General features: G+C 53.4%; 8 protein-coding genes across 8 annotated transcripts; 2 read left to right on the top strand and 6 right to left on the bottom strand.

The window, feature by feature from the left end:
- Window positions 1-608: 608 nt before the first annotated feature.
- Window positions 609-1,179, bottom strand: N7459_001915 (DUF1993 domain-containing protein; the record flags this gene model as incomplete). Its single annotated transcript, XM_056941100.1, has 2 exons — window positions 609-972; window positions 1,028-1,179. The coding sequence occupies 2 exons, from the start codon at window positions 1,177-1,179 to the stop codon at window positions 609-611; spliced, it is 516 nt and encodes a 171-aa protein (XP_056802955.1).
- Window positions 1,180-2,135: 956 nt separating this feature from the next.
- On the bottom strand, window positions 2,136-3,950 carry nde1 (nuclear distribution protein NudE; the record flags this gene model as incomplete). The annotated part of the gene is made up of 2 exons (XM_056941099.1): window positions 2,136-3,647; window positions 3,714-3,950. The coding sequence occupies 2 exons, from the start codon at window positions 3,948-3,950 to the stop codon at window positions 2,136-2,138; spliced, it is 1,749 nt and encodes a 582-aa protein (XP_056802954.1).
- Window positions 3,951-4,999: 1,049 nt separating this feature from the next.
- Window positions 5,000-6,683, top strand: N7459_001913 (Zn(2+) transporter ZRT3; the record flags this gene model as incomplete). The annotated part of the gene is made up of 3 exons (XM_056941098.1): window positions 5,000-5,051; window positions 5,109-5,239; window positions 5,292-6,683. 3 exons carry the CDS (start codon window positions 5,000-5,002, stop codon window positions 6,681-6,683), a joined length of 1,575 nt encoding a protein of 524 aa, XP_056802953.1.
- A 594-nt stretch (window positions 6,684-7,277) lies between these two features.
- N7459_001912 (uncharacterized protein) lies at window positions 7,278-14,498 on the bottom strand (the record flags this gene model as incomplete). Its single annotated transcript, XM_056941097.1, has 3 exons — window positions 7,278-12,313; window positions 12,369-12,975; window positions 13,041-14,498. 3 exons carry the CDS (start codon window positions 14,496-14,498, stop codon window positions 7,278-7,280), a joined length of 7,101 nt encoding a protein of 2,366 aa, XP_056802952.1.
- A 2,354-nt stretch (window positions 14,499-16,852) lies between these two features.
- Window positions 16,853-17,196, bottom strand: N7459_001911 (40S ribosomal protein eS30; the record flags this gene model as incomplete). The annotated part of the gene is made up of 2 exons (XM_056941096.1): window positions 16,853-17,032; window positions 17,158-17,196. The coding sequence occupies 2 exons, from the start codon at window positions 17,194-17,196 to the stop codon at window positions 16,853-16,855; spliced, it is 219 nt and encodes a 72-aa protein (XP_056802951.1).
- A 527-nt stretch (window positions 17,197-17,723) lies between these two features.
- N7459_001910 (splicing regulator NSRP1-like domain-containing protein) lies at window positions 17,724-19,067 on the bottom strand (the record flags this gene model as incomplete). The annotated part of the gene is made up of 1 exon (XM_056941095.1): window positions 17,724-19,067. One exon carries the CDS (start codon window positions 19,065-19,067, stop codon window positions 17,724-17,726), a length of 1,344 nt encoding a protein of 447 aa, XP_056802950.1.
- A 527-nt stretch (window positions 19,068-19,594) lies between these two features.
- On the top strand, window positions 19,595-20,324 carry N7459_001909 (TRAPP subunit TRS20; the record flags this gene model as incomplete). The annotated part of the gene is made up of 2 exons (XM_056941094.1): window positions 19,595-19,878; window positions 19,961-20,324. Coding segments are annotated over 2 exons (648 nt in total), but the record flags the coding sequence as incomplete, so codon positions are not given.
- Window positions 20,325-20,782: 458 nt separating this feature from the next.
- Window positions 20,783-22,122, bottom strand: N7459_001908 (cysteine hydrolase family protein; the record flags this gene model as incomplete). Its single annotated transcript, XM_056941093.1, has 4 exons — window positions 20,783-21,285; window positions 21,336-21,467; window positions 21,531-21,955; window positions 22,016-22,122. 4 exons carry the CDS (start codon window positions 22,120-22,122, stop codon window positions 20,783-20,785), a joined length of 1,167 nt encoding a protein of 388 aa, XP_056802948.1.
- Between the last annotated feature and the right edge of the window lie 985 nt (window positions 22,123-23,107).

The raw sequence follows: 23,107 nt of genomic DNA, 5'->3' as shown, positions 1-23,107 counted from the left end.
TAGCTGGGCGGTTGACATGGTGATTGCCGAGTCTTCAGGTATACCGGCCATTTCACGTTCAATCTCTGACCATGCAGTAGCTGATGCTTAGCTCTTGCTGGTTAGACGTCTGTGGTAAGGCTCAAGGTATTTTCCAAGGCTGCCGCGATACCTTGCTTGCCAATCTTGGTCTGGGTCGTCCCATTCCTCGCTGGTGAAGAATTTGAGCTTATGCTACGGTGCGAGGATTGTAGCGATTGCATAAGAGATCACCAGAAACTTGATCCGTTAGACCGTAATAGTGAGAAGGTTTCTTTCTCGCAGAGGTAGTCGACTCGACCCCACTCTTAATTGAGCCTCAATTGGGGAACATTGCATAATGCACAGAACTCATCAAACGTCTTCTGTAGTCGCTTCACGCGCCGTCGCATCAAGAATGTTGGGTTACAGCGGGCCTTAGCGTCTTGATTGGGTACAACTTTCTCTCTTCGGTCTGAAGCCTGCAGAAGTTGTCCCGGCGCTGATGGCTTGCATCGATACTGATATAAGTAACATTTTTGTATTAGAGGGAAGCTTCTGAAGAAGCCTTTTTTTTGTTTGTCGGCTTTCCGAAATATGGTGATGCCTTGCTAAACCTTCACAAAAACATCCTTCAGGTAATCCACCGCGTCCAGTGGCACCCCAAGATGGCGCATGATGCAATAGCAGGTCGAGAGATGGAAATGAAAGTTGGGTATCGCAAACTCCGATACATATCTGGAGCCAGTGAATTGAAAGGTCCCAATGGCAGTCTCCATCCGAACTTCCTTCTCCTCCATCCCGTCCATGCAATCCGGCTTGAGCGACTCGAGGATACCGATGGTGCGCTCAATCCGTGCCTGCAGCTGTTCAAAAGTCGTCTCATTGTCCTCGAGAACGACGTTCTCCATCCCGGCGACGCGCACGGCGAGCCACTTGGAGGTGTTGGAGCATGATTGAACCTGATAGGGGATTCTATGGGGGTGGGTGAGGATGGGGTCGCATGGTCAGTGAGGGGGGAGGAACTGACGGGCGCATGTTGTCGATCAGGCGAAACCCGAGTAACTCCTCCGGACTCATGCCTTTCTCCTCGGCAAATTTCTGGCTCTTTTCTAGCATGGCGGACATGTTGCGGAGGTACTTGATAAAGACCGGGATGGTCTGGCTGTAGAGGGAAGTCATGCTTGCGGATGATAGAAGGAAGATTCGGAGAGATATCAAGAGATACTCCAATCTATAAGGCTGAAAAGGGCGTTTATATATAATCAGTGACCCCGCAAATCTGGCTGAATAATTACTATATATCTGTCCCTTCCTGCGGACACATACCGCCACGTAACCTCGCACAATTACCCGATCTAGTGCATTTCTCCCAGTAGTATGTTCTTTTTTTATCCCTACCTATCTACCCGCTATGCCGAAACCCAGGAAACAGACGAATACGTGTTATCCAAGCATACGAAGCCGCTTGCTTGTGCCAAGAAAAAAAAAAATTTCTACTGTGTTAGCTACTCCGCAAAGCCGATACTTCTCTAGCTAGCTACAGTGCCCCTAAGCAAGGTTGCCTGTCTCTTATCACTACTGCCTATCCTTCTATAACCTCCCCACAGCGCAGGATGGGCAGATCATCTACAAGGCACACGCGTGCCGAGGCCAAACGAGACTAAATAATACTATATATACAAATAATCATACTACGGCCACGGCGGGATTGAATCACATAACATGTTGGGTATTATTGAAAACGCCTCGCGACGCGGGCTGACAGAAACAAAAAAATGCTGAGACACAGCTTAGGACGCCCCGGAATTCCTCGGGGGCCAACACCAGCGAGGATCAGCCTCTGCGCTGATCCCCGACAACACCAGTCGTACCAGCCACATCGTCCCTCGTCCCTCACAAGAACTGTACAGGATGGGGAGAGCGCGGTGTGACGGTAGGGGAAGGTCAAACCAGGGCCACAATCCAGGTGGCCTCGTAATGCCCATACTGAAGAAAGACGCGATTCCATACTCCTTGGCAAATTGGCGGGAAATGGCACAGTCGACAAAACGACGAGATCCAATCTCAATCGCACAATAGAAACTACAACCCGTAGACGACGAAAGGCATGAACGCTTGGGACTGAGATGGTGTCTCTAAAAGGTCTCACCCAGTTCATTTGCTTGTGTCTTCCGCTCGGGCGGTGGCATCGGCCCCGGGCCAATGCTGGTTTTGAAGCTCCGGGGCGTTGGGATAGCCGAAACGCCGCTGGTGGTGCGTTTCTTCAGCCCGGTGGGCGTGGCCGAGATGGATGGCCGCCGAAGATCCTGGGCTATGCGAGAAGTGGGGGTAGAAATGTCTCGATCCTCTTCTATGTACGACATACCCCCAACCGAGGGAGTTTGTCCGGCATGGTTGCTGAGGGAGGATCGGGGTCGTCGACTTTCCGTAGTTGGGTTGGTTGAGTAATGACCCAATGGAGTCTTGGCACCCGGGCGACTTTGTCGGCTTTCAGGGCGACCGACTGGGACACCCGAATGGACGCTTTGGCTGAACGAACTGCGGCTAGAGAAGCTGGTTCGGCTGCTGGGACGGCTATCACCTTGGGTCCGAGCCCCAAAGGATTGACGACCCTGGGGGGTATAGGACGGGATGCCCTCGCTATCCCGCACGGATGACCCAAAGCTGCTGCCGCTCAGGCGTTTGCGAGAGCTTCGCCGGACGGTAACGGTCGAAGGGACCGGGCTGTCTCCGATGACAGATCCGGCCCGAGACCCGGAGCGAGGGGAACCACGAGATGAGGTGTCGGAAGGCGCTGGCAGCCGCGACTTGGCAGACTGGACTCGCTCTTCGAGCTTCTGCATCTTCCCAATCAGGCCACGGATCTGATATAGTGAGCCGGATTTGGGTAGCGCCGATGGACGGGGGGCGTTCATCCTGGTCATGCTATTGCGAGAGGAGATGGAGGGGGTAGACCGCCCATTGCTGTAGGCGAGAGATGAGGTACGAGAGTGAGTAGGACGCGGCTGAGTCCTCGCGTTGTGCAGGGTCCGAGAGTTGACGGCTTCTGGGCCCGCAGCTCTCGACCGGGGGAAGGTGGGGGTTGCGTTGATCGACTTGCGCAAGCTGGTAGAGGACTCGGAGATAGGGGGCGAAGGAGGGGTGGCAGCCGAGGCTGCCAGCGACGACTTGGCTGGGGGTGTTGCGAATACCGGTGACGACGTCGCAGTGCCGGGAGAACGGTCGAAAATCTCCAGGTTTTGCGGAGTGGATGGACTGCGGTACAGGGGAGTCGGCTTGCGCCGGCGGTACCCATTACCCTCAGTGTGCCGCAGCTTCTCTTGCACAATATCGGCTTCGACCTTGAGATCAGACAGTTCGTCACGCAGACGCTGATTGTCAATCCGCAGGCCTTCCCGCTCCTGGTCTCCGCTCCGAATCTCCTCCTCTAGCAGCACTCCACGTTCGATGGCCATGTTGTATTTAGATTCCATGTCCTCCAGGGACGAGGTGGTATTTCGGGCCTGTCGCTCATAATCATCGTTGGCGACCTCGATATCGCGGAGCTTCAATTGGAGTGTACGGCTGGTGTCGCGGAGAGCAGTGATCTCCTTTTGCAGGTTGTTTTGGGCGGTGTTTGCTTCAGACTTGGACTGCTTGTATTTGGTCTAGTGGCCGGTGAGTCCATGCACAAGATCGCATCGCACAACAACGGTATACAAGCGTCATCATACCTTCCACTCATCCACCTCGTATCGCAAAGTATCAACCTTCTCTTTCAGCTGACGCTCCCGCTTCTCCGAAGCTTCAATGTCCTTCTCCAATTCAGCCTCTAGCTCCCGGCTGGAGACTTGAAAGTCCGCGAGTTCTGCCTCTAACTGCTCATACTGAGCCTTGTAGTGTGCCAGTTCATCTCGGTAGGAGCTGCTGGTGTGCTTTCGCTCGGAAGGCGAGTCGTCAGCGGCCGGCATTGTCCCGCTTTGGGCACCCGGCGACGGGCCGCAAAGACGTCCGCAAGATCACAAAGACCGTTCCCAGCCAGGAGATCAAGACCAGTCCCCAGAAGTGCTTCCAGGTCACCAGAGAAACCCCCTTACAGGATCATGTGGTTGCGTGGGTGGCTGGACGGAATAACCGTGCGTTGTTGATAAGAGCCCCTCGGCGAGGCGGTGACGGAGGTGATCGGATTGTTGACAGTCGCCGTGCACCCTCCACCGAGAGAGCGAGATAGGAAATAAAGGAGAAAAACCCACCACGAGCAGATGCCAGCAGAACTTACCTGACTCCTTTTGAGAGGGAGTTCTCACGGTGGAAGGTGTGTCGCAAAGCGGGATTGATTAGATCGGGTGTTGATGTTGCCGTCGTCAGGGGGAGCTGGCGCTAGTCCCCATCGGGCCATCACGGGCCACCGCCTTCTTTGTCCCAATCGGGCAGGCGCGACCAATAGCAATCCAGAAGGAACTATCGACTCGCACTCGTCGTCGTATCATATTCTCTAGCCCAAAAATAACGCTATGTTGAAGAAACTAACAGGTTGGAAACGAATAGTCAGGAGTGTGAAACCAGGCCTGATAACTGTCCAAGACAGAAAGACTTTCCTAACACCAAGTTGCGGCTGAGTAACTCACTACTCCCTAGAATACCGATGCGATGCATCTTCCCGAAGTGCTGTCTACAATGATCTCACATCCTAGAGGCTCTTCCATCTCCCCCAACGAGTCGATTGGTGGCGTGGTGCGCTAGTTGGTCTTTAGGGCTGCGACGCAAGAAGTGAGAACCTTGCGGGCCAAAGAATGCACTGACGCCTCGTCTGCGCTGCACCACAGGCCTATCATTGGGCTCTCTGAAAGGGGGGGCAAAACACGAAGGATTTCTCATGGCGACTTCCCTCTTCTTCCACTCTCGGTTTGCGAAAGTCGAGGCGTCGAGGAGGCAAACTCGAGCTTGACCGCTAACCACGCTGTCACGGCCACTTACATCACCGATCTTCTCGGGCTTCCTTCCTAGTTTCACTCCCGCCATGGCTGCCAACGACCTCCGCGGCTGGGTGATGAGCGGCGTCTCAGGCGTCGGTGAGTGACAGGCCTTTTCTGCTCTGATCCAGGACCGCGACTAATGACTTCCACCAGCCTGCGTCCTCGGGGCGGCCGTCATCTGCGTCGACGTGGTGCTGCGGCGGGTCACCCACAACAAGAGCTTCCAGATCGCCAACAGCAACAACTTCCTGTCGGCGTCGCTATGCCTCAGTGCGGGGGTTATGGTGAGTGTCCTACTGCGCGACTCAGCTTCTGCCTCGATCTAACCAGCACCAGCTCTTTACCTCCCTCTACAGCATGCTTCCCACCTCGAAAGAGTACCTCACGCGCGCGAGCTTCTCCCCCTCTGCATCTGCCTACTTATTGACCGGCCTTTTCATTGCTGGAGTCGTCGTGATTCGGGTGGCTTCAGGCCTTCTCCATCGCTTTATTCCGTCGCATGTGGTCGACTGCTCGCATAGTCACGGCGGACCGGAAAATGATCCCGAACGCGGTGAGGGTCACCAAGAAGAAATTGACCATCACCATGGTAATACCGATGGTAGCACCGAACAGACGCCTCTCTTGCGGCCTCAGAGAATGCGTTGGTTCAAGTCGACCCCGGCCGTGCTGCAGCAGACAGAGCCTGTGACCGAGGCTGCACGGCGGGAATCTCTGCAAGCGATGCTTGCACGGCGGGAATCTCTGCAAGCGATGCTTACACGGCGTATCAGCGCGCTTATGGGCGGTGTCAAGCCGCTTTGCGATGAGAATGGGCCATGCTATGGCGTTTCACAAACCTGCGGACGTGAGTGCACCAAGGTGCTTCCGCCACCCTCCGTGAGCCCCCATGAGGTCACACGGCCTCCGCTCACGCCACAGCATCACAGCCTCCCCGAACAGTTGGACCCAGAGAGCCGCGCCGAGGCAGACATGGCCGTCGAATCCGTCGTAGGGGCCCCAGAAACCGGATATTTCGATGCCGTTTCCGCACAGCATCAACTCTATAGTACCGCGGAATCCTCATCTTCGTCGGGGATGCACCAAGTCCAGCCCGAGCATCACCATCATGACAATCAGCAACAGTATTCAGCGCATGAACCCCACGACCACCACCATAACGCACATAATGAACATCAGGACGATTCCGACTCGCCACCATCCAAATCCGCAGGCGACAGTACACATCATCACCACGTCCCGCAGAATGCATTTCTGTCCATAGGTCTCCAAACCTCACTAGCTATTGCCCTCCACAAACTCCCCGAGGGCTTCATCACATATGCCACCAACCACGCCAGTCCGACCCTAGGCCTGACCGTGTTCGTCGCCCTCTTCATCCACAACATCGTGGAAGGCTTCGCCATGGCTCTCCCATTGTATCTAGCCCTCAGCTCCCGCTGGAAAGCCATGTTCTGGTCCAGTCTTCTCGGCGGAATCAGTCAACCGGCCGGTGCCGGCCTCGCCGCGCTCTGGCTCTGGGGCTCCCGGCACAGTGGTCACGACGCCATGGGCCCTTCATGGGGTATCTACGGTGGCATGTTCGCCGCCACAGCCGGCGTGATGACCTCGGTCGCATTACAGCTGTTCAGCGAAGGACTGGGCCTCACCCACCGCCGAGGCATGGGCATTGGTTTTGCCGTGGCGGGCATGGGTCTGATGGGACTGAGCTTCGCCCTGACGGCGTGATCTGAATATTTCTACGACTATACGTTCCTTTTTTTGCATCATGCTCCTTTTTGCATCCATGCTCCTTTTTGCATCCATGCTCCTGGCGCTGCATCAACTAAAACAAGAGCGGATCTGGCGTTACTGTTCTTTCTGATTTTCGATTCTTGGGTAAGACTTGGAGAGGCAGAGCCATTGGAATTGGCATTTCCCCGATGCATGTCTACTGTGTGAATGTTGTTCTTTGGTTTATTTTTATTCACGGCCCGTTTAAAGTGGTCATTACATATACTTCCGTGTGCATTAGTACAGTACTGGGACCTCGGAGGGTGCTGTTGATAGCTATTGTTGATCCTGCACTATCGATAACTTGAATGAATCCTGAATAGATCCCATGTGCGGAATATTCGATGCTTATGTAGTAAACCTGATTCGAGTAGGAGGTTATATTTGAAATAGCGACATTATCTGAACTCAAGACTAGAGATAGCTTCACAATTTAGTTCTCTGTTCAATCTTCAAATGCTCCTTTGGAAGAGACCAAAAATTTTATACATCAATCAGATCATCTGGCAATCTACCACAATCCATTCCCCAAAGTACTCATCAACGCCCTCACAGCGCCTGCACCGAGATTCTCCGCGGCGCACCACTACCACTCATCATACCAGCACCGCTAACCTCCCGCAGGTGGTTATGATGCATCTGGCCCTGGTCATCAAGGTCCTCAACGTCAATACTGAACCGTCGAGGCCGAGACCAAACACCAAATTGCTCGCCGCCATTAGCCTCGCCCACGCCGGCGATCTGCTCGGACTGCAAGCCGAAGCGCTCCGTCACTTGCGAGATCAAATCAGCTTGTGCCGACGCCCGCGAGGAGCTCTTGCCCGCACCAAGACGCGCCTGTGCCCGGCGCAGCAGCTCCATGTGCTGCGAGGCCGTATCCGCCACGCGCGGGTGCCCCTTGGCGTTGGAGTCGCCGAGCAGATCATAGAGCACGCCTTCATGCAGGGTGGCGGCGGACTGGTGGTCGCCCGAGGCCGTGAATAGGCCCGAGAGGAGCTTGGTCATCTCGAGAGTGACGTTGTCGCAGCTGCCCCAGACCTGGCGCAGGTTGTAGCAGATGTCCCGGCACAGCTGGATGGCCGAGTCGACGGAGCCGCGGCAGAAGCGCGTCTCGACCAGGCGGCGGCCGATCCAGACGACCACGTCTGGAGTCCAGGTGCGCTGGACGATGCGAGAGGTCCAGAGCTGTGTGAGGATGGCTTCCAGGTCGTCGAACATCTCGTATTCGCCCAGCAGAGTGATGATGTCGTTGAGCTCGGTGAAGGGGAGGTCGACGATCTCGATGCCGATGGCCTTGGAGGACTCCATGATCTCCTGGAGGAGGAGCTTGGACTTGACAGAAATTTCGTTGTACATCTTCTCGTTTTGGCACTTGGTTGCATGGTGGCCACTCAGGTACAGACACAACTTGGTTGCGGTGAGGATGTTGTCGTACGTGTTCAGACCGTCTGTCAAGTGTAGGAACGAGTGCAGGACCCCAGTCAGATCACTGACGTCCTTGAAGTGGGAGGAGTTGCACAGATCGCGGATCAAACTGGTGGTCGTGTTGAGGATGTTCGTGGTATAGTTTTCATTGTGAACCTCACGCAGACAGATATGGTAGAATTGCTGCACGATTTCCCTCTTTGCGAGCTGCGTGGCAGATAGAGTAGCGCAGAAATAGGTGTACAGCTTGTCGCGGGTATCCTTCGCAGCCCGAGTGCGCTTCTGTTCGGTCTGCAGATGAGCCAGGCGGTCGCCAGAAATCAAGGTCGGGACAAAGTCATGGCCTGACAAACTCTTGGAGAAGGCCTGCTGCGTTTGCATCTCGCGGGCCATCTCGGTCATGATCTGGTCATAGCTGGCGCGTCGGCCGAATGCCTCCTCGAACGCAGCCACGAATACGGCATCCCGACGATCACCTAGGGCCATGGCAGAGGTGTCCGATCCGTAGACCACGCGGTGGCGGAGCTCGTCAAGGACGTTGTTGCCGCCGTCGATGAAACCGCATTCCAGGTAGATGGCGGCGATTTTGCGTGCCCAGCCGGCCATCATGTCGGGATCACCGCCGGCGTGCAAGACGTCCGTGACATAGCTGTGTAGAATAGCATTGCCCTGTTGCACAGAGGTCGATGTGCCTTGGCGCGAGTGAGCCAGGACAAGCTCGCGCAGCCAGGACAGCGTGGTGGTTGAGAAGTACCCCTGGGTCTTCTTGGCCAGCTGGAACTCTTCGGTGTACAAGGAGCGAGCTTCACTGGTCGAGTCACGCTTGCGAACGAAAAGCTGAGCCAGCTTGTGCTTGAGCGTGATGGACAGTGGCAACGTCATTTGCTCCAGGCCCTTAGACGACTGGGATGTCGGCACCCACTCACTAGTCTGAAGGGGCTCCTTGTACAACGAGATAGCTTGGTCGGTGTACGAGTCGCTGGTCTCGCACAGCTCGGCGAAGAGTAGAGTTGCGCTAAGGGTCTTTTGGTGTGTTGGACCGTACACATTGCGGCAGGTAGTGACATATTCAGATGCCACTTGGTAGCGCTCCGAAAAGTCGGTGCTCTTGGCTCGCGAGGTCAGAATGGACATATAGCCCAGATAAGTCTTTTCCAGCAAGCGTTCAACCTGGAAACGGTCATGTACATGCATACTTTCCTCGACGACAAGAGTCGGCCACAGATGCCGATAGACATCCAGCGCAGAGTCCCACTGGAGCTCCTTCTCGTAAAGACTGATGAGGGCCAGAGAAGCTTCGAAACCCTCCGGGGCAATCTTATCGCCACGCAGAGTGCTCTTGTAGATGCGCTGGTACGTGCTCTTGGCTTCATGGCTCATCTCGAGACGGATTGCTTGAGAGGCTTCCAGATACAAATTCTCAATGGTGTGCTTGTGAGTCTCTCCCAGGCGAGCTGTCAGGAAATTGCTGACCGTGTGGAGAAGAGTAAGCGCCTTGGTAAACTGGAAAGTGGTCTCATAGAATTCAACCACTGCCTTGGCAACGGCTAGGACAGAAGGCACGGGCACCCTGTCCGAAGAGATTAGAGATCCAAATGCGTTCTCATAGACGATTGTGGACTGCTCAAGATGCAGTCGTCGGAAGTGGCAGTAAGCCAGAATTAGAGCCAGATCAGCCACAGGAGGTGCCAACTCGGTCGAGAACTTCTTGTGAGAGCCAGCCTGTTCAACGGTAGGCCAGACGTGCTGAAGAACAGCCTTTGAACAGTCACTAGCCTCGACCCAGTCCTCCTCTCGCACGTAGATACTGGAGAGGTTGTGGCATAGAATCAGTGTGGATACAGAAAGGTTGCTAGTCGACGAAGTGATGGAGTCCAAGAGCTCAACCATCAGCTTGCGATCGCGTCCAGACAAGGAAGTGGTGTCCTCAATTGAGACTGTATTCGCCATACCCTCAGCGAGAGACAGCGCCAGGGTCGTGGCTTCGGCGGAATATTCTCGGTTGGACTCCTTGTAATAGCGCCACATGAGAACAGACAAGGAACGGTCCAGGCTATACATGTGCATCTCGCGAGTTTCTGCGCGAAGCAATTGCACACGTTGCATCATTTCTTGAGTGTGAACCCCAGTCACCTCAAGGTCTGCGACCAGCTCGCGAATGATCACCTCAGCCTCATCGTTTCGGCCTTGGCGGCGCAGGAACTGATAGTATATGAGGGCAACATTGGCCTTCTTGTCCATCATATTGACAGAGTCGATGTCCCGCGAGTTGAGACCAGCCCAGAGACTGGACAACACACTTTGGGCCTGTGTTCTCTCACCCTGCTGCTCATACAGCGAAGCCATGTACAAGCTGTACTTGATACGGCGTTCGTCTGTCACTTCCATCGTGCGCAAGATGTTGTCGTACTTGGTTCGCGCGATATCGCGGCTCATCTCGTCGCTTCCAGTCGTTGAGAACTGACCGGTCAGGAAGTCGGCAGTTTCCGAGGCTTGTCTCGAGTTGTTACCATACTTCTGAAGAACCTGCTGGTAGAACTGCCTCGAGGTACCAAGGGCAGAGCTGTTGTCGCTGCGAGACTTGTACATCCCAACAATCATTCCGAGGTACTTTAGGCGCTGGTTGAATTCAACGCCGGTGATCTCAGAATCGGTGAGGATCAGATACTTCAAGATATCCTCCTGTTGCGAAGTCATTACGCCTCGCTCGGTGAATGATTGAGTCATCATCTCAGCGCAAGCCAAGGTGATGGTGTCAGATTGTCCCAGGAGTTCCTGGCTAAGCTTCCACGCTTCGTAGCAATGCTCATCAGCATGACTAGCATGAGCTAATTTCGAAACGCGCGCACTGAGGAGCAGACTCTGGAGCAGTGCCATTGATTTCTCACCCAGCACCAAGCGGCGAATATCTGTGGCGAGGCGATACAGCTCAACCACACTTGACCGAGTGAACTGTGATTCCCGACAGGTCAATTCAAGACGAGCGGAAAGTACGGTCACAGGAACCAGTTTGTTGAAACTCGCGTTGAAGGAGAATTCGCCCGCGTCGGTCACCAAGGGTGAGGACAGGAGATGCGATATCCAATATCGCGCAGTGTATTCCAACATGACATACTTGTCAAAGAGGCGGTTACGTTCTTCCATGCTCAGCTTATCCATGGATATTTCGGTCTCCTCACGGACGCTCATTTGCACCCATGCTAGACACCTGATGAGAAGGTCATAGTGAGCCTGCTGGAGGTTGAACGGTGACTTGGCGTTGGCAGATCTGGCCAATTTAATGACATGGTCACGAATACAAGTGTGGGCGAACGAGACCACACCGTCGCGAGTCATCACCAGGGGACTCAAAGAGCCGAACCACTGGCGAGTACTACGAGAAAGACGCGACATGAAGCTGGGGCCAGTAGGGTCCACAGCGAGGAGCTGTTCAATCTCTTCGACTAGCAGGGGTCTCTCAGCTGCAGCAAGCCACGACATGATCAACTTCGTCTCAGTCTGACTGAGATCCAAGTCCTTCATGTGGAAGTCAAGCAGCTCATTTATAGATTGAGGCAGGCTCTGCACAGAGGAGATCGCCTGACTGAGAGTCTTCTGCTCCCGAGCATATTGAACTGCCATCTCAGCCCAGCTAAAGGAGCCCTGAGATCGGTTTACAATTGCAGCCACTGCAGACTCGAGCTGCTCGCTCTTTGTACTTTCGAAGGAACCAGTCGACATCATCTTGTGGACATAGGTCGTCATGTCAATGCGAGTTTGGGAGGCCTGCATTGTAAACTGCTGGATGCCGTTTGAATGCATCCGCGAGCTCAGAGGCCGTGTGAAGGCAATCATCTTCGAACCACTCCTCTGCTCCGACAGAATGAGGCTAAATTTATCGAGATAGCCAATGGCATCGGCATCCCCACCCTTGACCTGATCAAGACCATCAACCACAAACATGTACTTAATATTCGAGGTCAGTCCGGTGCGAATACCGCCCCAGAGGTGCTCTTCGACTTCCACATCGTCGGCTCCGTTGAGAGCATACTGGGCTGCCTTGGCCACGTGAACCAGAATAGCTTCTTGGGTGCGTTTGTCATTGACACAGTGATCCAGCATCTGATGCAGGAGGCCCTTGAGAATGCGTAGAGGCAGTGTTGCAACAGGGATATCAGCCCCTATTTCTCATACGTCAGTGTATAATCCCCAGTTGAAAAACAATTGAAAACTTACGGATGGTATATGGGATAATGTTCCAGCTTTCATGTTCGGTAGATTCTTGCATCCGCTCGACAGTCCACTGCGCAAGAGCACTCTTTCCAAATCCAGGGCCACCAGAAACGATCATCACAGGCGACTTGCTCACTGTGAAGTCGTAGAGGCTGTTATTGAACCATTCAAAAGAGCCTTCTACGAGTGAGTGGGTTCGAGAATCAAGAATGAACTGAAGTGGGCGATCCTGTACACCCAGGAACTGGCGCAGACTGCCCAGTTCAGGACTCGAGTAGATCAATGAGCTCTCTTTCACCACTTGCGAGGTAGCTGACTCGATAATGGCGTTCCAGTGAGTCGAGTACCGGCGAGCATAGGTCACAAAGGCCGCATCGACATTGTGTCCGATGATCTGGTCAGACTCCTTGCTCTTGGATCCTTCGATGCAGCTGGTAGACGTGCTACAAACCATCTCCAACAAGTCGGCATACACGGCAGCCGCCTCTGGCTGGAGGTCCGAGTTCGACCTGAAAGCGTTTTCGTATTGCAGAAGCAAGTAGATGCTCACGGCAACGCGGCCATATCTGCCAAAAACGCTTTCGAAAACGTCCGTGTTGTCGAGGTCGGACTAATTGCAATAAATTGCGTTATTAGCACTCATTTCACAATATCTGTAAATTTCCAATTACTCACTTCCAGTAGCAGGATACAGAATCCCCAAACCAGCTTGGCCGCCTCATTGGCTCCGGGAGCAAAGGCTCCGATGGACTCGCGCAAAGCATCAACTGCGTACGCCAGTCTGGAAGCCCATCGAAGGCAGCAATCGAGTCTGCTTCCATCACGAGGCATCCACCGAAGGCGTTCAGCTGCAACTGCATCGAAGAATGCATCAACAGTAGGACTGCGCTGACTGATCTCGCTAGCAGATGCACCCAGCTGAGTCTTGCACTTCTGAGAGACTGCCTGAACCTTCTCCTGCAAGATAGTCACCTTGTAGCTGCCACTGCTTAGGTTCTTGACAGCACGAGTAGATGTCGTGGTCGTAGTAGCCATACCATCCCTCTCGTTCGTCAAAGTGGAGGCGGCGTGGCCATCGTTATGACTAAAGGCACCTTGACTCAAGTCTCCTTGGCTGACATCTTGCCTGAGACCTCCGCTAGTGACGCCTCCAATACCCAAAGCACCAGCACTGGACAGGCCTTTGCTTGGTTGTCCAGTTTTCGTGGCTTGCGGGCTCGAGGCATCTTTGCTCATGCTGTTGCCAATGGCACCTTGGCTGATTCCTGACTGCTTGTAGGCCTGGGGAGTTTGATGCTGGGTCTTTCTTGCGTCCGTCGTATTTTTGCCAATGGACTTTTGATTGTTACTCAAAGCCTGACCGGATGCCTTAGACCCAGCTAACCCAGCGCCTCCGTCGCTGAACACATCCGAACTGATATGTGATTGCTCGTTGAGTTCTTTGCTGATCGAATCGTCGCCCGTGCCCTTTCCAACAGCAGCTCCGCCAGCAACAGCGCCGCCAGAAGCAGTTCGGCTATTGTTCTTTTCGTCCCCGAGCACCCGACTCATTCCACCTCGAGTCAAGCCGCCTCTACTTGAGTCTGCTTGGGACGAGCCACCTTGAGCCACACTGCTTTGATTGAGACCTCCTTCGCTAAGACCTCCTTGGCTGCTGCTGGCGCCACCTCCAACGAGAGTATCCTGGCGGGTATCACGCTGGTCAGCCGCCGGGTATATTGGGCCTTTCTTGATGTCATCATTTGGACTGATGCTTCGTCTGCTCGTTCTCGCACCGAAGAGTCGCTCCCCAACGTCTTCGATGCTCTTCTTGTTGATGTTGTCCTTGTTCAGACCAGATCCGCTGATGGCTCCACCGACATCTCCCTTGCTAATGGCGTCCTTGGTGCTCTGTCCTTTGCCTGCCACGCCTTGCAAGCTGCTGAAGTCTCCTGAGGTGGCCTCGTCCTTGAGCTGTCCTCCCTTATTGATGGCTTGCTGGCCAATGCCACTTTGGCCAGTTGTCTCCTTGCTGGTGCCTTCTTTGGAGGCACTGTGCATTGACATTCTTTTGCTGATGCCTCTGGCAACCCGAGAACCGATGCTCTGGTTGCTCTGCTCAACTTCTTGCTGGAGGTTGGATGGGGCGGACATGTTGAGGTGTATGGAAGCCGGAGATTAAGAGATATGAATAGATATAGGTGATGTGAGGATAGGGTTATTGTCGTTATACTTGGGTAAGATTATCATAGAGTCGTTGCTTTCAGTTGTCATGAGTGATAGTAAAACAAGATGTAAGATTTGGCTAGGTTTGGCGGGAATAAGTAGAAGAATTGAACTCTTCTCCCCATTGCATCATGGGTCCATCTCGGCAATGCCGATACACGTTAACAGCTCTCAATGGGCCCAAACAAAACGGGTCGGGGTGAGTGTCTGTGGAGCATGAGCTCAAATCCTATTCCAGTCAACCATACCTTGCCTCTGCACTGCAAGCGGATCAACCGATCAACAGAGAGCGCTCATTGTTTCGGTACCAGCATAACAGCTCAAGTCGATGATGCTCAAGGGCATGGCTTGGACAGGGAGAGTGGGTCTTTCAGCCTGGCGAGGTGTCTGTATAAGCTTTGAGGCTTCGTCACTGTGTTTGTCGTAGATATGTCTTCTGCGAATCATGGTTCATTCGTTAGACAGCTGGAGATCGCTCAAGCAGAATAGCTCTACTTCGTATCTAGTGAGGCGGATCTGTATCTAAACGTGATCTGAGATCCTAAGACGCCATACAAGATTAGTCTTATGGTTAAGAATCTCTGCTTGAAACCAATGACGACTGAAGACTGACTTGAGACGTTAGCAGTACAGAGATGTGGGGTAAACCCATCGAGATTGGGAACAAACAATAGGAAGCAGGCGAACGCCCGTTCCACTGGAGGTGTTCTGGGTGACGTAAAGACTCTTGCTCCCCGAAGCTGCTGATGGGGGAGAGGAGATGGAAGAGCAATGCGGGAGTGGCCGTCAGCACTCCAGGGCTGGAGGTGCCCTTTCGTCTTAGTCACCCGAGTGCATCAACCTCAACCGAACTCGATGATCCATCCATGGATGGATACTTTCCCCGTGAGGTCATCTCCCCCACTGAATCGAGATGCCAAGCAATTCCGATGGTGCCGACTGCTCATGAGATCATGTCTCTTTGTTTGGATCCTGCGGTGCCCTCTTAATGGCAGGCATCCCATCAAGCCAATGACCTGTGCAGGGTCGATGTCATGACATTTCGCTGAGGATACTCGGTCAACATCCATTGTATTTGATTTGGCGACATCTTTCGATTCTGGCCGGGCTTATCCGTCGATGATTAACACCTGATTGATTGAACCGATCTGACCTTCTCACTGGATAGAGATTCCAAATCACCAGATTCTCGCTGTCGGTCCTGCATAACATGGACCATGCATCGGTCTTTGTGCTTGTATACTTCTTTCTTTGATCACTGAGCAAACTCATGATCCGGATGAAGTACGACCTAGCCCGCTATGTTGGGCCCATGGATGAATTACATGAAATGATGTCTTAGTTTGAAGCTATGAGATGATGGCATACTGCCGGCATCTACGACCAGTCCCCTAGGAACCGCACTGGAGCGGTGATTAGGTGTGGACATCGTCCATGAGGCTGTGGGCCTCTCCGTCCGAACTTGATATCGGTGCTTCCTAGCCCAACTGGAAGCCATAGTCTCAAATCTATTAGGATAGGGCGGCCTACTGCTGAGCTTGCTCAGTCTACGCGTACATTGTTGGGTCCAAGGCTGTCCGACAGACATCGCATATTCAGTAGTGCATATCTGAAGGCATTCCATAGCATTGATACACACAGGGCATACAAGTATGGATCCTAGGGTCCAGTCTACATAAGACCCCTACGAGAATGCTAGACCCGACCGTACGATGAGAGAACTCGGAGCAAGACCTGAGTTAGACTCAACACCGTAGACAGCGCCCGCCCAGCTTACTCCGAAGAATAGACGAACATCAAAAAGCACATACGTAGGACAGCAAAATGGGCAGCAAGACTCCATTCCTGGATTGGAAATGTAATGCATGGAATAGCCTATGTACGAGTCGAAAGCGACCATCCCGAGCGCAACCTGCCCATACGCAGCTCGCCCCTGGCCAGAACTTTTCATCCTCAGGCTACCATGTTGGTATCCATCGATTTCCCCTTGTATCCCTCTCCAAAAAACCGAACCGTTGCCGAAAATTCAAAGGAACACGAAGCATGATATCATCCGTACAAGTAGCCAGCCGTATCTGGTGAGCCTTCGTTCGATGCGACCGTGGCGGTGCCGGGTTTTGCGAGTATGTCTTTCAACATCGTATAAAACTCGACAATCCTCCACGAATCAGGGGTTTTCTTTATCGTTGCGTCGCAATTTAGGAGCCGGGGTTGGGGTTCATCTATGTCGTCTCATGTCAGCCTCCATGTCTCTTTCCTTTCGGTAACGGTCGTATGTGTGTTCAGGCAAATGGTTGGATGGAGTTTTGTTCGGGTTTGTGCGTAGTGATGTTATGTGGTTGAGGGTCGGTATGTACCTTGCGCTTGCCACCGGTCATGGTCACGTTGACGAAACGGCGGGTGTACTGCACACGCTTGTAGGCGCGGCCCTTGGGGGTCTTCTTCTTCTCCTGGGGCTCGACCTGTATGCAAAAAATCATCGTTAGAATGGCGGTTCCGATGGAAGGCGCCCGCGAGGATGCCGGAGAGCACGGATGGCCCTTGAAGAGGTTCAGGGAGGACTTGCCTTAGGAGTGGCCGACTTGACCTTACCCGCACGGGCGAGAGAGCCGTGAACCTTACCCATGTTGGATGATTGTTGGCGATGAACGGATAGGGAGAACGAGTTGTTGAAGGGGGATGATGCGAATCACTCAAGACACGATAGGGTTGCAAAATTGGGAGTGCGACCTGTGGGGCGGGCTTAGCGAGGCTGCCCGGTCCCGGATAAATGTGTTTCCCGCCACTCAGATGAGTCAAATCAGGTGTATGATCACGTGAAGCATTAGGTGGGCTGCTAAGGCGGCAAGGCCGGTTGCCCGAAAGGGTCCCCGCGCCCATTGCCGTTTACAGCATGAGGTCTACTTGGCCATGATTGGAGGCATTCAAGGAACCGACACCTCTATTCTACATATATGTAGGTGTCACATGAATTGGATCCTTAGCTCATTCCGGAATATATGCGTTGCGGATTATTAGATTCATGTTCAAGGGTACCATGTCTACTATACAAGCCTTTCCCCAACGCCTTTGTAGTCAAACTCCAGTAGCCCCTGCCATTCCCATGAAATGTAGGTATGTATGCGAATTTCAGCCCCAAAAAGGTCACCATCTTTACTTCGCGCCGGCTTTTTCCTTCGCTGCGGCCTCCTCTCGCTCCCTTTTTCTGGCAAGGTACCGCTCCTTGGCGCTGGAAACATCCGTCGTAGTCTTGCGACTGCGGTTCTTTTCTGCAATTTCCTTCTGTTTGGCAGCCTCGGCCTCTTCCTCTTGCCGGGCGCGGTCTTCCAGCTGCTGCGCAATCATCTCCGTCTGGCGAGCCCGCTGAGCCCCACGACCAGACTGGTAACCTGCGCCCACGCCAGGCCGGCCTGTCGAAGGACGAGATACTGGCGCAGCAGAAGGAGCTGCTTTCGGTTTCGGGGCCACGTTCAATCCGGCGCTCAGTAGTTGACGTTTATCGACCACTTGCCCTTCTTCGTTGACGGCAATATGAGCACCACGGGCATTGAGATCCGCCGCCTTTTGAGCTTCCGTCTGTTCCTCTGGTTCTTTAGTTGTATCCTCGATGGCTTCGCCCGCTTTGACACGACGAGCAGCTTCTTCGGCAGCTTTGACTTTCTCCTCGTGCTGTGCCTCGCCTCGTGATAGTACGTCGCGGTAGAAATTGACCATGCCAGCATTACCATTTTGCTTTCGTCGTTCCTCTTCCTCTTTCTCCCGTCGAGCCTCCTCTTCCTCGACCTTCCGCATCTCGGCCTGTTGCGTTTTGTACGCACCAGTGACGAAACTCTCTTTATCCGCGAATTCGTCGCCTTCAGCTTCGCGCTCCTTCGCCAGCTGACGGTCACGGGCTCGTAGCTGGTCCCGTTTTCGAATCTCAGCACTGCGTAGCAGCGATGTCATGTATTTGGGTGTTTCGCTCTTTTCTGTGGCGGTTGACTTCTCAGGCTTAGCGTGAAGGCTATCGTAAACGGTATCGTATGAGTAAATCGACGGATCTAATTCTTCAGCTTCCTTGGCGTGCTTTTTGCTGCTATGCAACGCTGAAAGATTGATAAAATCCTTAGTAGGTCCTGGGGGTCTCTTCGACTGCGCCTGGTTTAGTCCCAGGTGGATTCCCCCCTGTCGCTCCTTGTCTTTCTCCTCATCCTCGTCTTCATCGTCCGCGAATATCGAGCCTTTGTTCAGCGGCTTGAGATTCGGTTTACTGCCGACTCCCAATTGCATCTTTCGTTTGGGCGGTGGTCCTCCTCCCGACGATGATTTCGAGGCTGGCGCGTCAAGTCCCCCGAGGGTGGATACCTCTACTGCCCCATTTGCATCTTTTTTGTCGTCATCGTCTGAATCGTCGTCAAAAATGTTCTTCTTGCGCTTTTGTCCGAGAGGATTGACTGTTTTCGGGCCGGTAGGATTCTTGCTCGGCATGTTGAGGCCGGAGGAAAATTGAGGCGCCATTATTGCGCAGCAATATTATCGCCTCCGTATGATAGGTAGTATATGACCGGGAAAGAAGCACCTCCAATTGAAGCGTTGTCGAGTTGACCGCGACCCGGGGGTAGGTGACGTCGAAGTCAAAAAGTCGCGATAGACAACGATAAAGCAGAGGCTGGTTATCAGTCACGTGCTGGCGCCTTTGCGGGGAAGTGTATAAACTGCTTGGACATTATTGAGAATAGAATTCTCTCTTTTACCAAATGGGGAACTGTTTTCTCTCAATAATTATACAACTAGTGTCTTATACTCGCAGGTCTTCTTGCTGTCCTTATCGCAAAGTTGCACCTCAAATCCAAAATATATCTTGGTGATCCAATCACTAGTTAACTAATGGACTCTTTAATCACCATATCGTCATGTTTGTTTACCAAAAAAACCCGGAGGACAGAATCCTACAAATAGACATCGAAAGCAAGTTCAAATCACTTGCCTGGAACTAATCTTCATGGCTGTACCTAACAGCAAGTGCCATCATTCAGTGAATAGCTTATCAATCACGTGCACACCGGCCAAACAGCAGCGGCCAGTTTGTTTCCGCTCGAGCCTCCAAGCTGCTTCTCCTCAATCACATTATCGCCGAAATGTCATATTACTTCACCATATTGTCTCCCACAGACTCGCCGATATTCAACATTGCCTTTGGCACATCGAAAGGTGGCGGCGATGGCATTGCCCGCTTCCGCTTCCCAGACACCGCGCAGTACATGAATCAATTCATCATCCACTCTAGCCTGGACATGGTGGAGGAGGCACAATGGACGAATGGAGGAATGTAGGTTCCACGCCTCTCTAGTGGGCCTGAAATATTTTCCACTTTTCCATATCCGAGCCATATCTGACTTGCATGCACCTAGGTACCTCAAGCACATCGATACCTACCCTCCAGCCGCAGCTTACATCTCTGCCTTCCTCACTCCCAGTGGCGCTCGCTTCCTCCTCTTGCACCAACCGCCGCAACTACCGTCCTCCGGCAGTGGAGGGGGTTTTGGCTCATCGTCGCTACTAGGGACGTCCGGGTCCACGACACGCGCCTCGTCGAGCTCCATTGCGGCCAATCCCACATCCCCACAGACAGAGGAGGCGGTGCGCCAGTTCATGAACGAGGTTTACGAGAGCTATGTTAAGACTGCGATGAGCCCCTTCTACAAGCAGGGAATGGAGATCCGAAGTCCCGTCTTCAGGACTCGGGTAACTGCCGCTGGGAAAAAGTGGCTGTAGGCATTGCTCTCCTCTGGACATAGCTTGTTTCTCTCGTTTTCTCTTCTTTGATACAAGCGTGGCGTTTCGCGGAAGTGGATGGTGATTATCATATTATGGGTCTTCGTTATTGCATCTGCCACGGGCTTGGCAGGCCTGGCCATATCGCAAAATGTACCTAGGGTAGACGGTACTGTGTAAAGCTGGATGATACCCAAGAAAGAGACCATGAATAGTGGGCTGTCAATGCATACTAGACGATGACTAGGACCCGAGGTTGGAACAACGTAATAGCACCTTGGTTTTCACCGAAAATCCCATATCCCGCTAAAATCCGCCAGAAAAGAAACCCGAAAATCAGGTCGAGACGCACTCTCCAATACCAGGAGAAGAAGACGTCCTTATCCCGAAACGCCAGCCGCATTCCTGCCAGTTCCCAGTATCCCAAATCAATTCGCTCAAGAAAACCCGACAAACATTTAGACCGTCATTTGAGGAGCCAGCTTCTTCATGGTGACGGACTTGAAATTTTCGACAGCGTGTATCACGTCCTCGATCTTGGCGACGGCGCCAAAAATACCGCCTTCCATTTTCACGGACTCGACGGTGCCGACGTGGAGAGACGGTTCACTGGCAGCAGTGCCATCGTCCAAGACCACACAATCGTAGCCTCGGTCGTTGGCTTCGCGCATGGTGGTTGATACGCAGACATCTGTTGTAACACCGGCTATGACAAGATTCTTTACGCCTTTGTTGCGAAGGATCAGGTCAAAGTCCGTGTGGGCAAAGGCGCCACGCCCTGGCTTGTCAATGACAGGCTCTCCTGGAAGAGGATACAATTCGTCTACAGTATCATGACCCATTTCGCCGCGGATCAGCAGGCGACCTAGGGGTCCGGGAGAGCCGATGCCTAGACCGGAGGCGTTGTTGCGAGATCGATATGCCTCTCGGCTTGAGAGCGTGGAAAGATCTGGTCGGTGTCCTGGAAGACGGGTTAACAGGACTGACCATAGCATATATAATATTGCATACCTTCACGAGTATGATAGATCGGAAATCCCCCCGAGCGAAATACGTGCAGAAGGCGTTGTAATTTGGGGATCAAAGCTTGCGCAGCAGAGATATCATAGCCCTGGTACTCAAGGTACCCGCCGGGCGAACAGACTAGTCAATGAATTAGCTCCGGGGCTTTCAGAAGAGCCGTGACAGCGATAATCAAGCACATACAGTCCTTTTGCATATCAATAACCACGAGCGCGGTCGTGTATGGAGTGAAAGTTGCATCATGTGGCCAGTCATATGGAAGTGCCGGCAATTGGCCTTTGCGAACCTTATGGTGCGGTACCTGCCGAGGTTTCTCGAGAACAGGACCGTGGTTGTGGGTGGCATTGAGGACCGTCAAGGTCCATATGCCCGGGGAACCTGCTGCGACAAGCATGAACGGACAGTCCATGAGCCGCGACGTCCGCCTCCGTTTTCGTGTCTCCTCAGTGAGCCCATTTCGCGGCCGGTAGTGTCCGCCTCGGTCACACCGCAGCCATACCTTGGCAGTGCGGCCAGGTTTCTTCTCTGTGGGTGTGCTTGATGATTTGACGACCACGTTATAGCCGTGAGTCTTGCCATGAGCTTGGACGGCGGCGAGCAGAGATGCCCTGCAGAGGAAGAGATCTGATTAGCATGTGAGACTTGACCGAGGGGATTGCGGCGCTCACTTGTCGGGGTACGTTCCTTCCGGAGGAGGGATCAATTGCATGGCCAGCTCCGGAATGTCCTGGAGGTCGCTCGGCGCGTCCAGGTTCAGATCGGTGGGGTCCGCCATGATGGACAGCGGTTGGGCCACGATCACACGAGCGATCTGTCTGAGAAGGGCGTAAGTAAGGGCATCACATCGTCACGGTTTTCCAGAGGAGGGCCATGCCATGCGCTCGCGGGGACGTGAGAATCGGAGGGGCGACGGTAAACAAGTGCGTGGAAGCAATCACGACGATCAGCCTCCGATCCAAGGATGCCGTGCGTGGGCATAGCAGCCCCGGATCCGGGGGGAAGCCTGGGGAAGCGGCGGTGTGCTTTCCAACCAAGACAGAGAGGGCGCGAGGAGAAGAAACGGGAGACAACTCACCTCGTTAGCGACGACGTCCGACCCCGGCCAGGAAGATCCTCGGATGAATCCAGATCGCGAGCTGATCGAGTCGCGAGTTCGTTGGGGTCTAGACTTGAAGCGCCTCAGGCAGAAAGGCACACAGGCAGCAAGGCAACGAGGGTGGTGCCGCGACTGCCGAACTGGGACTAGCGCCAATTCCCCGGTTTCCTAGATGGGAGAGGGAGATCCCTATAGTCACATCTCTGATCTATACGAAACCTAAAGAAATTGGCAGAGTCGTAGGAACAGAGTGCACTGAAGAGAGGAAGGAGTAAAAAGAGCTAAGGAACGGAGCTATCTACACTAGCGTAGGGGCTACCTCATAACCCAGGCATCGCCATTAGGCTCTAAAACCAATATCTTCAGTCGACCTGTCTTGTTTTACAATTCCCTCGTCTTTAACTCAAACAGTATCTTCCTGAGTCTTCTCGAGCAGGTCCGTATTACGGGACTCGCGCGGAAGATAGAGCACCACAAAAAGAATCAGGCCTATAGCGGTGAAAGCCAGCAAGGTCCACATACCGTTCAGATATCCAGTCTAGACAGATCGAATCTGCAGGGATTTCCAATTATGGCTGTATTTGATGAGCTGATTAAGACTCCTAAGAAGTATCCGAATTGTTTCCGTGTTGATTGGCGTTAGTTGCCTTGCCATACCGTGAGT

Source organism: Penicillium hispanicum (assembly GCF_028827665.1).
Source record: "Penicillium hispanicum strain IBT 35686 chromosome Unknown utg000002l_segment0_segment0, whole genome shotgun sequence".
NCBI lineage: Eukaryota > Fungi > Ascomycota > Eurotiomycetes > Eurotiales > Aspergillaceae > Penicillium > Penicillium hispanicum.
This window is presented reverse-complemented; position numbering and strand designations above follow the sequence as displayed.